This window comes from Myxocyprinus asiaticus, chromosome 3 (assembly GCF_019703515.2).
Source record: "Myxocyprinus asiaticus isolate MX2 ecotype Aquarium Trade chromosome 3, UBuf_Myxa_2, whole genome shotgun sequence".
Classification (NCBI taxonomy): domain Eukaryota; kingdom Metazoa; phylum Chordata; class Actinopteri; order Cypriniformes; family Catostomidae; genus Myxocyprinus; species Myxocyprinus asiaticus.
Genome location: NC_059346.1, coordinates 19,447,760 through 19,462,877, shown reverse-complemented (window position 1 = coordinate 19,462,877; position 15,118 = coordinate 19,447,760). Strand labels below are relative to the sequence as shown.

Below are 15,118 nucleotides of genomic sequence, written 5' to 3'. Positions count from 1 at the left end.
GGTTAATAATAATAAGTTTTGAAGTTGCCTGGAACTATAAGCCAATGCAACATGCCTTCACACAGACAGAAATATGAATTATAGTTAATTCAAACAAACATTAAACATTCACAGAATTCACGTGATATTTTTTTCTTTTTTACATTACAACACCCTATGCATGTATGGATATGGGTAGTGTATGGTCTTTGTAGCATGAAGCGCTTGTCTGTGACATGTAGGAATACGTGTTTGTACAGTTGTTTTTGTCTGTATGGATCCCTCAGGGTGTCTGCCATTTGCTCACACTGACCCAGATAACTCAACACAAATTATAGCACTCTGGTAGTCCACTGTACCTTCACGCTAAGCTGGATTTTAAGGCAACTGTGCAAATGCACACAAACACACACAGAGAAGACATGGATTACTGCAAGCAGATTTAAACTAATCCCAGGTGACATTGTCCTGACACCCATCCTCTGCTTAATTGTGACTCCCCCTTGTGTTTGAAATAAGAAATAATAATTTTACAAGCAAAGAGCCTCTTTTTGCCTAATTATGAAAATAGTAAAGTGGGCTTGGATATTTGAAGATTTTTCTGTTGTTCTTAATTTTCAGGGAAAAGAGAGAATTATATCTTTTTTTCACTTTTTACGCTGTTCTGACTGTTAAAACAGTGGAACCTCCACATGTATGTTATTGAACACTTACAGTAAAGAACAAGCAACTCTGAAAATTCCTTTAAATTAAATTAAATTAAATGGTGTTTCATTATTCCCATCAGATAGCAGGACACACTATATGCCAATGTTTGCTATAGGGACACCATTGTATAACCATGAACAGCTTGCCGGTTTACCTTGGCAGAGTGCCTTAGTTTCCTTAGGATGACTAATGATGCAGGCCAAGTGTCAGAGCAGCACACTTTAACACTTGCATTCCCAGAGATGCAGGTGAGACATGCTGGATTACTGAAGATTAGAATAATCTCACCCCTCAGGTCTGTCACTGAGGAAACATGTTAGCAGAAGGCTAACATTTTCTCTCAGTAATTTCCTGGTTGTGTATTGGAATAAAATGACAAAGGGTAGAACTTAAACCATTACAAAGTTCAAGTGATAGAAGTTCAGAGTCCAGTTCAAGTGTATTTTGGGATCTGGAATTTCTTGCAGTGACGTTTATTTGTGTATAATGTTTGTGTACAGGTTTTTTTATAAATAAATTTATCATAAATTTTAATTATTTTTTTGTCTCAGTGCATGCAAGTCAGTCTTAAGGTTGAACAGAAATAGTTATGATGGCAGGTTAAAGAATTGTAATAGTAGTTAAAGACTGTTTATAAAGAATGTGTGTGTGTGTGTGTGTGTGTACATGTTTCTGCTACCTTGTGGGGCCCAGTTAGTGGTCCCCACGAGGGAAATGGCTTATTAAACATACTAAACAATTTTTTTTTTTTTTTTTTTTAATGTAAAAATGCAAAAAGGTTTCTGTGAGGGTTAGGTTTAGGGGTAGGGTTAGGGTTAGGGGATAGAAATTATCATTAGATCTGTATAAAATCCAAAACATGCATGGAAGTCTATGGAGAGTCCCCACAATTATATAAAAACAAGTTTGAGTGTGTGTGAGTGTGTGTGTGTTTGATAATACCAGAGAATGGGTAATCCCTCTCGCTCTTCCTCTTTGTTTAATTAATTCCACAGCAATGGTTGCTGAGGGTGCGCTCTTGCATACGCCTTCCGACATGCTTTGCACAGATCGCCTGTGTTGTCAACAGTGACAACTAGGGGTGTAAACAAATATTGTATACAAAGCTTTCATTACGATATTGTATGTATTGTATAAAGAAATACATAACTGGTAGTGTTAATACAGCTACTGCTTTAGAAGAGTTTAAAACCAAGCAGTGCAACATTGAGAGCAGCGAAATACAGTCTCTTATTGTGCAATGCAACACTTTCATTACGATAGCGTATGTATCGTATAAATAAATACATAACTGGTAGTGTTAATACAGCTACTGCTTTAGAAGTGTTTAAAACCAAGCAGTGCAATGTTAAGAGCAGCGAAATACAATCTCATATCATATGATACAACGCTTTCGATACAATAGCATATGTATCGTATAAATAAATATATAACTGGTAGTGTTAATACAGCTACTGCTTTAGAAGTGTTTAAAACCAAGCAGTGCAACTTTAAGAGTGGCAAAATACAGTCTTCTCCCCGGAGAGGCCGAGTAGTATCTAACTGCAGAACAGAACAGCTAGTCTAAAATAGTTGAAGATCAATGGCAAACAGCAAGTAGATTGTTACAGCTTGTCGAATAAGCCCGGTGCTACATCAAACATGTTGTTTTATTTATGCCGACATTACTATGCAAACCGGTGGAAATCACAAAAAATGCGAGGCAGAAACAACAGCAGCAAGTTTGCCTCATTGCTGTATTTAACAGACAACCTCTCCCAGCTGACACGGAGCAAGATTACTTGCACAGCAAAAGCTGATGACAATCAAAAACCAGCTTATTAAAAAAACCGACAACATAAGAAACCCTAATTTGCAGGAGACTTATTCTCTGCTTTTGACGTTGAAATGTAAACAAGTATGAGCACAACACAAGTGCACATGTGATAAGCCGGTAAGAATGCCAGTAAAGGTGTTTACAACAAAATGGATTCAGGGAAAAAGGGCAAAAAGTATGTCTCCTGAACGTTTTTTGCTCAAACCACTAAATAATATTGCCATATTTACAAATATCGCAAAGCCAGAGGTCTGGTTCCTCTCAAGTTTTTTTTTTCTCCACTAACATTGGAGTTTTATTCCTTGCCACATTCACCTTTAACTTGCTCACTGGGGGCTTTAAGATATTAAGGCATGATTTTCTACAAACTGCTTTGAAACGATGTGCATTGTGAAAAGTGCTATATAAATAAAAATTATTTGAGTGTAGACAAACTCATTTTTCACAAAAAACAAAACAAAAAATGTGAGTTTTTCTCATAACAATCTGCTGATTAATGCAGTGCTGTTGTTTAAGTTACTTTATTATGGAGCTCTGCTTTTTGTTGCCAATGTCAGACACTGTTGTGTCACTTAAGATTTAAAATACATTGGGGGGCCTGGGTAGCTCAGCGAGTATTGACACTGACTACCAACCCTGGAGTCGTGAGTTCAAATCCAGGGTGTGCTGAGTGACTCCAGCCAGGTCTCCTAAGCAACCAAATTGGCCCGGTTGCTAGGGAGGGTAGAGTCACATGGGGTAACCTCCTCGTGGTCACAATTAGTTGTTCTCGCTCTCAATGGGGCACGTGGTAAGTTGTGGATGGATCGCGGAGAGTAGCATGAGCCTTTACGTGCTGGGAGTCTCTGCGGTGTCATGCACAGCGAGCCACATGATAAGATGGGTGGATTGACTGTCTCAGAAGCGGAGGCAACTGAGACTTGTCCTCTGCCACCCAGATTGAGGTGAGTAACCACATCACCATGAGGACCTACTAAGTAGTGGGAATTGGGCATTCCAAATTGGGGAGAAAAGGGGAGAAAAAAAAAGATTTAAAATACATTTGTGTCAAGTCCTTTTTGGGCACTGTTTTTTTTTATAATAGTATAATTTTGTATCGTGAGGCTACTGCATTGTATCATATCATGAAATTTGTGTATCACTACATGTCTAGTGACTACATATAGTAAATAAAATCATGGATATTATGTGGATTAAGAATTATCACCATCAATCCACAAATTAACATTTAACTTAAGTACCCACTTTGCATATTTTTACATTTAAGCTCAATGAGAGACACAAAATATTATTTAAAGAATCAGCCAGTCCCATGTCTGAGAAATATGTGAAGTTTTTGACTTCAATTCTCCCAAGATCCATCTCAAACTCTCTCCCTTTTCTCTAATTCGCAGGAATAAGGAATCTCTTTTTCCAAGAACTCGCAGGCTTTCAGGGGATAGTGACTCCTCTACAGCTTCCTCTAAAGGTGGAGGAGGCAGCACAGGAGGATGTCGCTTCTCTTTGGGTACACGGCATGGTCACGGAGAGGAGGTGGTGCTGGTGGTGAACCGTAAGGAGGGGAAGCATATTATCGAGCGTCCTGGAGCAGGGACACAGATTTCAGCACCGAGAACACCTAAGACCCGTGCTCGCAGTGTTTCTAGAGAGCGCCTTGGGCCGCAGTCCACCTCTGTCCTGAAACCTAGCCCACCCCAAAGATCAGCAGAGGTAAAATGCAACTCTCACCCAGAGAGGGGCAGATCCATAGGGCCTGAAGGTCCCCGGAGGCTCCAGGCCCCACGCTCCCTCAGCCAGGGCAAGACACTTAGAGGCCGACTGGGTGAGGTAAGTCCTGGGTCATCACCTCGCCACAGAGACCCTCAGCCTCTCTCCATGGATCGTAGAGAGGAACTGAGGCTCAAGCATGTCCCCCCAGCATCCTCAAGAATAAGCGGAAACTTTCCAAGAAGACAGACGTCTGGCTCTGCCTCTAACTCGCCTGTAAAAGGCACCACCATTGGAAGTCCTGGGAAGAAGGGGATGGGAACGCCACGACCCCCTGCTCCATGTTCACCTTCATCTGTGAGTCAAAGGTTGCTTCCCCCTGTCACTCAGGCAGGGCGGCGCTCTCCACATTCTTCTCCACGATCAAGTCATCACCATCCACCATATTCCCCTCGAACTACACACAAACCACAGTCTCCAGGGAGAGACCAAAGAGGGTGGGTAAATCCCCACCACCAGCAGCAGGAGAGCCAGGACGATAACAGTATTTTTAGTTTACACCTGCTGCCAAGTCTGGACCCCCAAAGGGAGCAAGACCTGTATCGAAGCTTTGAGAACGAGTTCCTGGCCAACACACAACAAGCCAGGGCTGGAGAGGGTAAAGCATCCACTGGAAGGGAAATAGGGTCCCTACAGCTTCCTGTCTCCCAACAAGGTTTTGGGGTACTCCCAACATCTACAGGTGACACTAATGTTACAGACTCTGCTTACTCTTCCTCTAACTCTTCAACATCTTCTCTCAATGTTGGAGGCAAGGTGGGAGTGCTTCCTGATTTGCGAGAGTCTAAACGGACTAACCCTCGTGCCTGTGCTCTCGAGGACCCTCCCACCCTTCTCCATAGCCAGATTCACGGAGGCCTCCCCAATGTGGGGCTGCTGGAGGGAGAAAGATGGGGTGGTAGAGGTGGAGGTCTCTGTAAGCTCCCAGCCATCTCCAGCTCCACAGAGGAAGGTGAGCTCCCACAGGCCTCAAAACAAGGCCTACTCAGTTCTCAGATGTCTCAGTCTGTGTTTCTCCATAAAGTTCTCAATGGAAGCCATGGGAATCTCGCTCTGGCAGAGGTGCCAATGGAGAGCCAGCATGGCCTGGTTGACTGGGCTGGGGTTGAGGGGGATGTCCCACAAACTGAAGATCACCCTGACCTACCATATGTTCCAAATGCTGACCTGCCACTTCCCGAGTCATTTCCCTCCCCGCCACCACCTCCAGATGACTGTTCCTACCAGGACTCCTCCAGTGAGAGTTCCTCCATGTGCTTTAGTCTGAGTGAACCTCCATCTGAGGGCTCCTGCTCTTCTCCTCCACCACTGGCCAATGGGGATGCTGATGGTGCAGTGATCCTCCTGGCAAAAAGGGGTCAAAAGAAGGCAGAGGGAGTACCCTCCATCTACAAGTGTAAGCTGCAGCCGCGGATCAGACCTCGCACTGACAACAGACCTGACAACAGCCCATCCCGCATCCCTACTCCAGTAAGATACAGAAATCATTGTCCGCAGTCTCCTGCCAACTCTTCCCCCCTGCAGACCCCACCACAGTCCCCCTGTTCCAACCGTCACCAACCCTCACAGAAAGCTCTGCACCAGGCCTTTTTAGACCTTATCCAACCCCAGCAGCGATCCCCGGCAATGGGCTCTAGAGAGCGTGCCTTCTCTTCAGAGTCCAGCCTGGACACAGAAGCCTGGATGTAATAAAACATAGTGGTATGGAGGATGATGATGATGTCTGTGAACCTTCTCTCAGCATTTACAGCTTTACATTCAGATCAGAGGGGAGAGTGGTTGGAAAAAAAAGCACACTTATAATGACTAAGAGACAATGCACATCTGAATATTATGTCTAACATGTAGCAGCATGCTGTCATTTCACTGGAGACATAAAATTGTCCCAAAGTGGTTAAGAACATTACCAACTACATTCTTGAGATCTATGACCAACATAGCCTATTCATAGCACCATCTTGGCTATGTCTAATTTCATCAGGTCATAATTCTTTCCTTTGGGTTTTCTATTTGAGAAAGAAAATTACTGCATTTCCCCTCAAAAGGGAGAACACAAGGAACTTACAGGTTTTACCAAAAAGGCAGTGCCCTTCCATAGTTCATGGCCTTATGGTTCATTTTTTAATTATCTCCATGAGAACTTTTTTTTTAGTTCAGTTTTCTTTTATTAAAACAAAGTGTGAAATGTTACTTTCTATGTTAATCAGGGAATTGTAATATACAGAGTACACTGTATAATTGGGGATGGTGTTTTAAATAGAGAATAAGAGCTTTAGAATCTCTAGAGCAAATAAGATGGAGTGGTGCTGTCTTGTTGGTGTAATTTTATGTGCATCTTCTAGCAAGATGGATGCCTTTATGAAGTTTTCACCAGACTTCCATTTGGTATCGGAATTGCAAATACAGTTAAATAACTGTATTCTTATTTAGATCATTTTGCTAAATAGCAAATCATATAAACTCACATCATATCAACTCTGTTTTGGGGATCTCTCAAAAACATTTGAGAGGCCAAAAATCCATAAGTTATCTGCTTGCTTTACTTCACCTTGACAAAAGATGTAGGCAAATATGTTGTATTTGTGTATTATTTTCTGGACAAACTACAAAGGTTAATGTATAGGTTTATATGTAATATATGTTAATTTGCTTAAATGTGTGATTGTGTTATGTACATATACTTATTATGAATCGAATTTAAGATTAATGTATAAATTGTATGCTGTTTATTTCAGTATGCTAATTCTGCCTTAGCTATGCAATGTTATTGAAAGTTGCCTTTACTAATCTTCTTGCCTTAAAGGATGAGAAGTTTGTTTGTGTGTGCGTGCATGTGTGTGTGTACACGTGTGTGCACGCATGTGTGTGTGTTCAGGTATCTGGGTGGGTCTGAGTATGTGAGATAGCAAAAGTGTCACTTTATGGACCCTCTGCTTTCACACTACTGTTAACTCTGTGAGACAACTTATGTGAGACAGCCAAACATAATATAATAGTAATAACAATGTCATGCTTTCTCAGCACTCCTATGCTTAGCAAGCTCCTGATTAAGATTAAAGGATTTCTCCACATTTGAGAAATGACAGACTATTATTTTAATGGATTGCACAAGATAGTGCCATATTAAGCATCAATAAGATGTTTTCAAGAAGATGGAAATCACAACTTTTTATAGAAAATTAAACAATTCATAAGTGAGTCCCTTTTATTGCGAATTCCATACTGAGTCCAACACTGTTTATAGTGTACCATGACTTAGTGATACTTTCCACTGTGTCATATCATCTTCAAAAGCTCAGTTTCTCATAGAGCTTTATGGCCCCACCAAGCGGTTGAATGAGTAATCTACACATTACAACAGTCATGTTGCAAGGAAGAGGTGCATAGTTTTGATTAAGCAAGGGAAAACTTAATCAGTTCTTTGGCTTTTTAACTTGAATGTCACAGGCGATGTTTTAAGTGACTTGAAAGTTATTATGATTTGTTTGTGTTATATTCAAACACTTCTAATCTGACAGGTACTGGACCATTGCATATAATAGGGAAAAACATTTACTCTTAAAAAGAATTACACTACACACATATTGGTTTGGCATTGGATTGTGTTTATTTATATGAAAGGAATAAGTCTTTAGGCCTTGGTAAATGGTTGTGGGTGAATTGTTTTATCATAAAGGGATGATGTTTTATGTTTCTGAATGAATGGTTGAATTGTTTTACTTTTGGCAAGTTCTCTTTTAGAGGTTTTATACAGCTCTGTATTTATGGGCTCAAGTGTTTTATCAAAAGATATTCTAATGTTTATTCTGATGATCAAAAAGGAGTCTTAGGGCAGATGTTTTAAAGGGTTGGATTTCAGTGTTCTTTCTAGCCTAAAGGACTGCAACGATATGATTATTACTGTTAGCATGACTATTGACACTCCACATCGCCTCTTCTATAAAAACTGCAATACAATGCATCACTGCACATTGCTTCTGTGTCCAGTGTCATCTGTGGCACTTTAGGACATTGTTAAATGTCAAACCTAGGGATAAATAAGGACTGTAAAACTTTCAACAGTCTTTCAGATTATATTAATGGTTGCTGTGCCTATTTCTCATTTTAGTCGGACATACACATACTCTCCCAACTACACAATGAAACTGCATTCATTTATCTTTCCAGTATCTAATCATTAACTGCCATGCGTTTGTACAGTTAACTCATTTTGAGCTGCAATTGTATTTTCTGTTTTGCTTTTCTACTAAATCTTACAGAAAAAATAAGTGTTTTTTCTTCTGCGATGACATTCATTATGAATTTCTAATCATAATTAGAAATACTGAGATAATACACTGCCTGGCCAAAAAAAGGGGGAAAAAAGTTGCATAGGCTACTCTAATATTTTGTTGGACAGCCTTTAGCTTTGATTATGGCATGCATTCGTCGTAGCATTGTTTCGACAACCTTATGCAACGTCACAACATTTATTTCCATCCAGAGTTGCATTCATTTGAGATCTTGTATTGATGACAGGAGAGTCGAACCACTCTGTAAATTCTTCTCCAGCACATCCCAAAGACTTTCAATGGGGTTAAGGTCAGGACTCTGCAATGGCCAATTCATGTGTGCAAAATGATTCCTCATGCTCCCTGAACCACTCTTTCACAATTTGAGCCCGATGAATCTTGGCATTGTTGTCCTGGAATATGCCCGTGACGTCAGGGAAGGAAAAACTCCATTGATGGGATAACCTGGTCATTCAGTACATTCAGGTAGTCAGCTGACTTCATTTTATTACCACATAACACTGAGCCTAGACCTGACGAATTGAAGCAACCCCAGATCATAACACTGCCTCCAGAGGCTTGTACAGTGGGCAATATGCATGACAGGTGCATCTCTTCATGCACTTCCCTTCTTACCCTGACGCGCCCATCGCTTTGGAATAGGGTAAATCTGGACCCATAGAGACCACATGACCTTTTTCCATTGCGCCACAGTCCAATCTTCATGCTCCCTAGCAAATTGAAGTTGTTTTTCCGATTAGCCTCACTAGCAAGTGGCTTTCTTGTGGGCACACAGCTGTTTAGTCCCAATTCTGTAAGTTCTTGTCGCATTGTGCATGTGGAAATGCTCTTACTTTCGCTATTAAACATAGCCGTGAGTTCTACTGTTGATTTTTTACAATGTGACTTCACCAAACGTTTTAGTGATCTCCGATCATGATCATTCAAGATTTTTTACCTTCCACATTTCTTCCGCAAAACTGAAGGTTCACCACTATCCTTCCAGATTTTAATAATGTGTTAGACAGTTCTTAACACAATTCCAGTGGTTTCAGCAATCTCCTTAGTTGTTTTCTTTGCTTGATGCAGGCCAATAACTTGCCCCTTCTGAAACACAGTAACATCTTTTCCACAACCATGGGATACGTCTTCCAGCATGGTTGTTTAAGAAATGAGAAGCTATACACTGCATCAGTTAGGGTTAAAAGAATCGTTGCCAGTTTAAACATGTTAATCACTGCAATAATGATCCAGTCATAGGCTCTTATCTGCATATTTAAACCCAAATGGCGACTTTTTTTTTTGTTTGTTTTTTTGGCCAGGCAATATAGCCTACACTACATTGCACGGATGGGTTTTTTCTTTATTCATTATTTGACATCAAAACTAGAGGCATGTAGGTTCACATGCTTTTTAATTGAGAAAACCAGTCTGATCTGAATTGTGCAAATGTGATGTTCAGATCTGAGCTACAAAAACGCATGTCAAATTTTTGTCATTCTCTGGTTTCAGTAAATGAAAAGGCTGTTGGTTAATTTGAATTCTGAATGCCTTTGGATTTACTTTAATTTTTTGTTTCTAATTTGTTTAATGTTGACAATGAAATGTAAGGTCTTGACATTGTGAAATCTGTATGTGTTGAATAGCAATATTGCAAGACCAACATTCCACTGTTCCTCAAAAGCCAATTGCTGTTCATTTAATTCTTGTAATAAAACTGGTTTGGATGAAATGCTTTGCATGGTGCTTGTGTTGCTCTGTATGCAATGGGAAATAAGATGTAATGAAAACGTAAAATACTTCGTTTGAGGTCATCTCTTTACTGAGATCATTTAAAGAACATTAATACTTTAGAAGCAGAGGGCAGGTCCTCTATTGATGTCTACATTACTATTCTTGTAAGATGCTTTTGTGCTTTAAAATATTATGTGTCTTCACTAAAGTATAGGCTAAGTTTCATGAAATGCCAAAGAAATGTAGCGTGATATGCTCAAACAGAATAGCAGGAAGGCAACACTCTTATTTTTAGGCTGTATTTACATATTGATTTCAGAACATAACAACTGAGTAGTTCTGATATAAGAGTTAATTCAAATAGAACAATAATGTGACAACGTGCATTCAACAGAACCCACTATAACATTTATCAGGAGAAAACTTCTTAATAAAGGCGGAAGACGGAAGTGTGAATCATATGATGACAAAACATGTAAGGTGGGAGGGAAGGACGAAGGCCGACTTGTACACACTCACACTTGACTTCGGTAAGGGCAGTTTCCCGGTTTAACTGAGGTACGGTGCTTAGTTTTTACTTATCTATGGCTTTCAGCTCTGCGTGGTTAGACAGTAATACAGTCCGCTAGATTAAAGGCTTAACTGTGCGCTCATATAAGCCGTGGATAAGAAGGTCATGAAGCTTTAGCTCGCAACCGTTAGCGTTTAGCTAGCTTAAGCACCGACTCGACATCTCTGTGAGCAGGTTCATTCATTCGACAGAAATGGAGTGGGCAAGTCAACTATGTGTGAGTGACGGTCCATTTCGTCCGTAGACTTAGGAGTAAGGCCTGCGAATACTTGTGGGGTCGAAATTAGTGTGAAAATTTCGGGTGTAAGTGGGATTTGCTAGTTAGCTCAATGAAGCAGTGGATGCTAGTGTGACTGTCACCTGCTGCAGTTACCTCAGCGCCACGTACTGCCTTATGAGGTGTTACAGTATTTGTAATCATATGAGATATAGCGTTCATCACGAGCCCAGAAGAATTTAAAATTTAACGGTCGTTTACTGGTGTCAACGACTTGTCGGTTGACAGCTGTTGTTATCTTCGCAGCTTGGCCCCTGCATCACGAGCTGACGAGATAAATGGGTGAACCAGTGGGAATAACAGTAGTTTGTGTTATGGGTCATGTACTACTGTGTTATATTCATGATTACCCAGAGATGCCCCCCTTTTGTTAATGTCGTACAGATTGACTCCATTCACTTCCATTGTAAGAGCATCTCTGTAACAGATCTTTGCTTTTTTTTTTTTTTTATTAAAAAACGGGAGGGACGAGTCTAAATACATTTTTGTGGTAATCAACATTATGCCACAAATGCTGTCAATTGAGCTTGACTTGCATTGAGCCCGCAATATTCCTTTAACAGTTATATGCAATGCTTTATGGGTGAAAATAATACAATTTGCATGGAAATAGTCAGAAGGGCTTTAAAGATTATATTTGTCATGTGTTTCTTTGTCGTAACTGTCAGAATGAACATTTCATAAACATTGTGAGAGAGTCATGGGGAAGAAAGGCTGTAAATGCACTGGGTTCATGGTGCTCTTTGTGAATTTGAGTCAATTCTGACTATGAAAAGTTTTAAAAACGGCTCATGGTTTAGTTAGCTAAGTCTCTATGGACGTGTCATTTAGTCTGTAAAGCCAAAAGAAAAAGTGGTGTAACCTTATGTTAATCTTCCTCTTGGAAGATCTTTCAGGTTTTTACAGAAAGTCTAATGCTCAATAACAGGAAATGGGAAACTCTTCACAGCAGATTTAGTGACAGATAGAGGGCAATCGCTTCAAGCAGAGGATGATATAGGCCTAATTTGCTGACTGGAAGAGAACAAGAGGTTTTCACAATTGTTTTTGCACAACTGTTTTTCCCTTTCACAATCTCTAAGAAACATCAGGGAAGGTTCCAGCAGGACAGGGACTGGACTTCCTCTTTTTCTCCTGTGCTTGCACTTTTTCAGTATCCTACCTCCACACTGGACAGTTCAGCATAATTTATTGTCTTCCTCTCTTTTCTTACGGGCTGTGTGTAAATCTCGTTCACTTTTTCTGCAGGAGAACAGAGGCTTGGGATCCAAGATGACAGACTCCAAATATTTCACCACTACCAAGAAAGGTTTGGTGTCTGCTGATTTCTATTTTGCTTTGAAGATACGGCTGTTTAAGGATTTTATCTGTCTGTGAGATGTTTTCATGAACTGTGTTCTGTCAGAGTCAGATAATCACCACCATTCAGGATATTTTTTAAGTGCATTGTCACATTACACACTTAAGCAGTGTTAAATACTTTTACTAAGTTTGTGACATATCACTGTTTCTTGTGCAGAACACTGGACTCTAATGGAGACTAATATTGTGTAGAGATAGATGGTTAGAAATGGCTGAGTAAGTCAAATTCTACATTAGATTTGGTGCCTTAGGCTAGAGTTGTTCTTTTATTTGGAATACTTGCAGACTCAATGTTTTGCCAGAAAATAGTATTTTTAACTGCAAACAAATGAGCCCATTTTTGTTACTTGGTCAAAGCCAAGAAAAGCTGTGTACACAGAATTCATGATAGAAGTTATGAGCATCTTTCATTGTCTTCTCTTTTGTGAAATAAGGCGAGCTGCTATCCTTGTACTTCCAGCTGTTACAGGCACCATTTTTCTCAAAGCACATGATTGTCATATGTCATTGTTTTGTGATTTTATCTAAAAACACTATTAATACATTGATTAAAATGAATAAACTGTTTTGTTTGTGACCCTTTAGGGGAGATCTTTGAACTGAAGGCAGAGCTGAACAGTGATAAGAAAGAGAAGAAAAAGGAGGCGGTAAAGAAGGTCATTGCCTCTATGACAGTGGGAAAAGATGTCAGGTACGCCAGGCTATGTTTAAGCTCTTGAGCCGTTGTTGGTACAGTTTAACACAGACTTTTCTGTTTTTCAATCTTTTGTGCAGCTAAATACAGTGTTTCTCCTAGAATTGTTTTAAGCAGCCTTGCTGTTGTGCAGTGGAGGAATAGCTTAAATACAGCCTTAGAATCATTATAGATGGGTTATTCATAAGCGCTGTGTGTGTGTGTGTGTGTGTGTGTGTGTGTGTGTGTGTGTGTGTGTGTGTGTGTGTGTGTGTGTGTGTGTGTGTGTGTTTATTTACTTTTTGACACTTGAACGACTCTGGAAGCCCAGATAGCTGTAGTAATAACTGCCAAATAATGAAATGCCTCAATGCAGAAAATTACTTACACTATTTTTATTAAACATAAATACAAATAGATAATATAAACTTATTTAATAGAACATACACATAACAACTATAACACTACTGAATTGCTACACTAGTGGTTCTCAACTGGTTCTGCTTCGGTTCTAACAGTAAAAAGCGTAAACTTTATATAATGTAGCCTGGGTTGCATTTTTATTTTTTTTATCTTGCATGGTTTTCAAGTATAAGGGCATAATCAAGTGCCATTATTTTTATTTTTGATGTCATCAACAAAAGATACAATAAGTTTTCTCTCCCCCCTTTTAAAAGTTGATGAGCCTATTTATTTTTATGAGCCTATTATATTTATTATCCAGTTTATTTCCTAATATCAAAAAGCATTCAGACATAACATAAATTACACAGGAGGAAAAATGTGTCCATAGATTGTACATTAGTCTTGGAGGTCCAAAATTTAAAGGTCTTTATAAACTTGCCCTTATATTTACAGTGCAATGTCATATAAGCACAGGTAAGTCCATGGATGGCTCCTCATTACTGGGGTTAGGTCATTGTAGCTAGTCTTTCTAAATAATAATAATAATAAATTATAGTATTTGTTATGAATAAAATAGTAGCCAAAACACATTAGGAACTTTAATGACAACAGCCACAGTTATAATAAAAAGTCTAATAGATTCTACATAATATTCTATTTAATATGAAACTATTACATTTTTGTCAAAATATCACAGTTACTGTTACTACTGTAAAATCTTGATATATTTTAGTGAGGAGGATGATGTTTAATTTGAAAAACCCTTTATTGTGGCTTATAGCATAGTGTTGCTCTTTTCCTCCTTAGTGCTGTTAAGCATGTCGGGGCTGTCTGCTGTTTAAAAGGTTTGACTTCCTCCATAGCACTTTAAATGGGAAAATTTTCACAAGAGTTCAAAAGGGTCACATCAGTTTTGTGGTCTGCACAACGATATCAAAGGAAGCCTCTGAGCCCGATGTGTGCGCTCCAGAGATGCAGAGCAGATCATTGGCGAGAGTGGTTCCATGATGGCTCTCACCAAGCACGAAGACCAGGCTTCAATTGCACCGCAAAAATATCACGTTGCAGATGAGAAGCATATTTAGCGTGTATAAAGCGCCGGACTCGAGATTATAATGTGCCGCTGATGAATGCATATAGGAGAAACACTGAAATATACAACGTGTTTTTACATTCCTCACTCTTTTACTAAATGCTTTTATATGGTTCTCTGAATTTCCACCATCATGTTCTCTGCTGACGGAGTGGAGATTTTTGAGTTGTTGAATATTTTGTCCACAGTGCCCTGTTTCCTGATGTTGTAAACTGCATGCAGACGGATAATTTGGAACTGAAGAAACTGGTCTATCTGTACTTAATGAATTATGCCAAGAGCCAGCCAGACATGGCCATTATGGCAGTCAACACCTTTGTTAAGGTACGATTTGCACATCAGTGTTTGAGAAGTTAATGGTCATTTTAATAATGTTTGCATGGGCAAATACGCCAAGACAACTAAAGTGTACAAGTACTTCCAGATATCCATTTACTGTGCCAGGGAGTCAAATGTCAAAAA

The 15,118-nt window shown here is 39.6% G+C and overlaps 2 protein-coding genes across 5 annotated transcripts in view; both read left to right on the top strand.

Moving 5' to 3' along the window:
- Positions 1-10,264, top strand: part of LOC127428345 (GAS2-like protein 1) — a 61,532-nt gene extending 51,268 nt beyond the window's left edge. The window contains exon 5 of the mRNA XM_051676690.1: positions 3,898-10,264. Within this exon, the coding sequence (XP_051532650.1) occupies positions 3,898-5,959 (2,062 nt within the window). The 3' untranslated portion in view covers positions 5,960-10,264. The remainder of the gene's footprint in view (positions 1-3,897) is intronic.
- Positions 10,265-10,743: 479 nt separating this feature from the next.
- The window catches only part of LOC127421767 (AP-1 complex subunit beta-1), a 48,059-nt gene continuing 43,684 nt past the window's right edge, over positions 10,744-15,118 (top strand). The window contains exons 1-4 of one of the 4 annotated variants that reach the window (XM_051664895.1): positions 10,744-10,833; positions 12,372-12,432; positions 13,071-13,176; positions 14,845-14,980. In XM_051664895.1, coding sequence (XP_051520855.1) covers positions 12,396-12,432; positions 13,071-13,176; positions 14,845-14,980 — 279 coding nt within the window. In that variant the 5' untranslated portion in view covers positions 10,744-10,833; positions 12,372-12,395. Of the gene's footprint in view, positions 10,834-10,973; positions 11,064-12,371; positions 12,433-13,070; positions 13,177-14,844; positions 14,981-15,118 lie in introns of those variants that run through there. The other 3 variants (XM_051664904.1, XM_051664877.1, XM_051664886.1) reach the window with 3 other exon arrangements.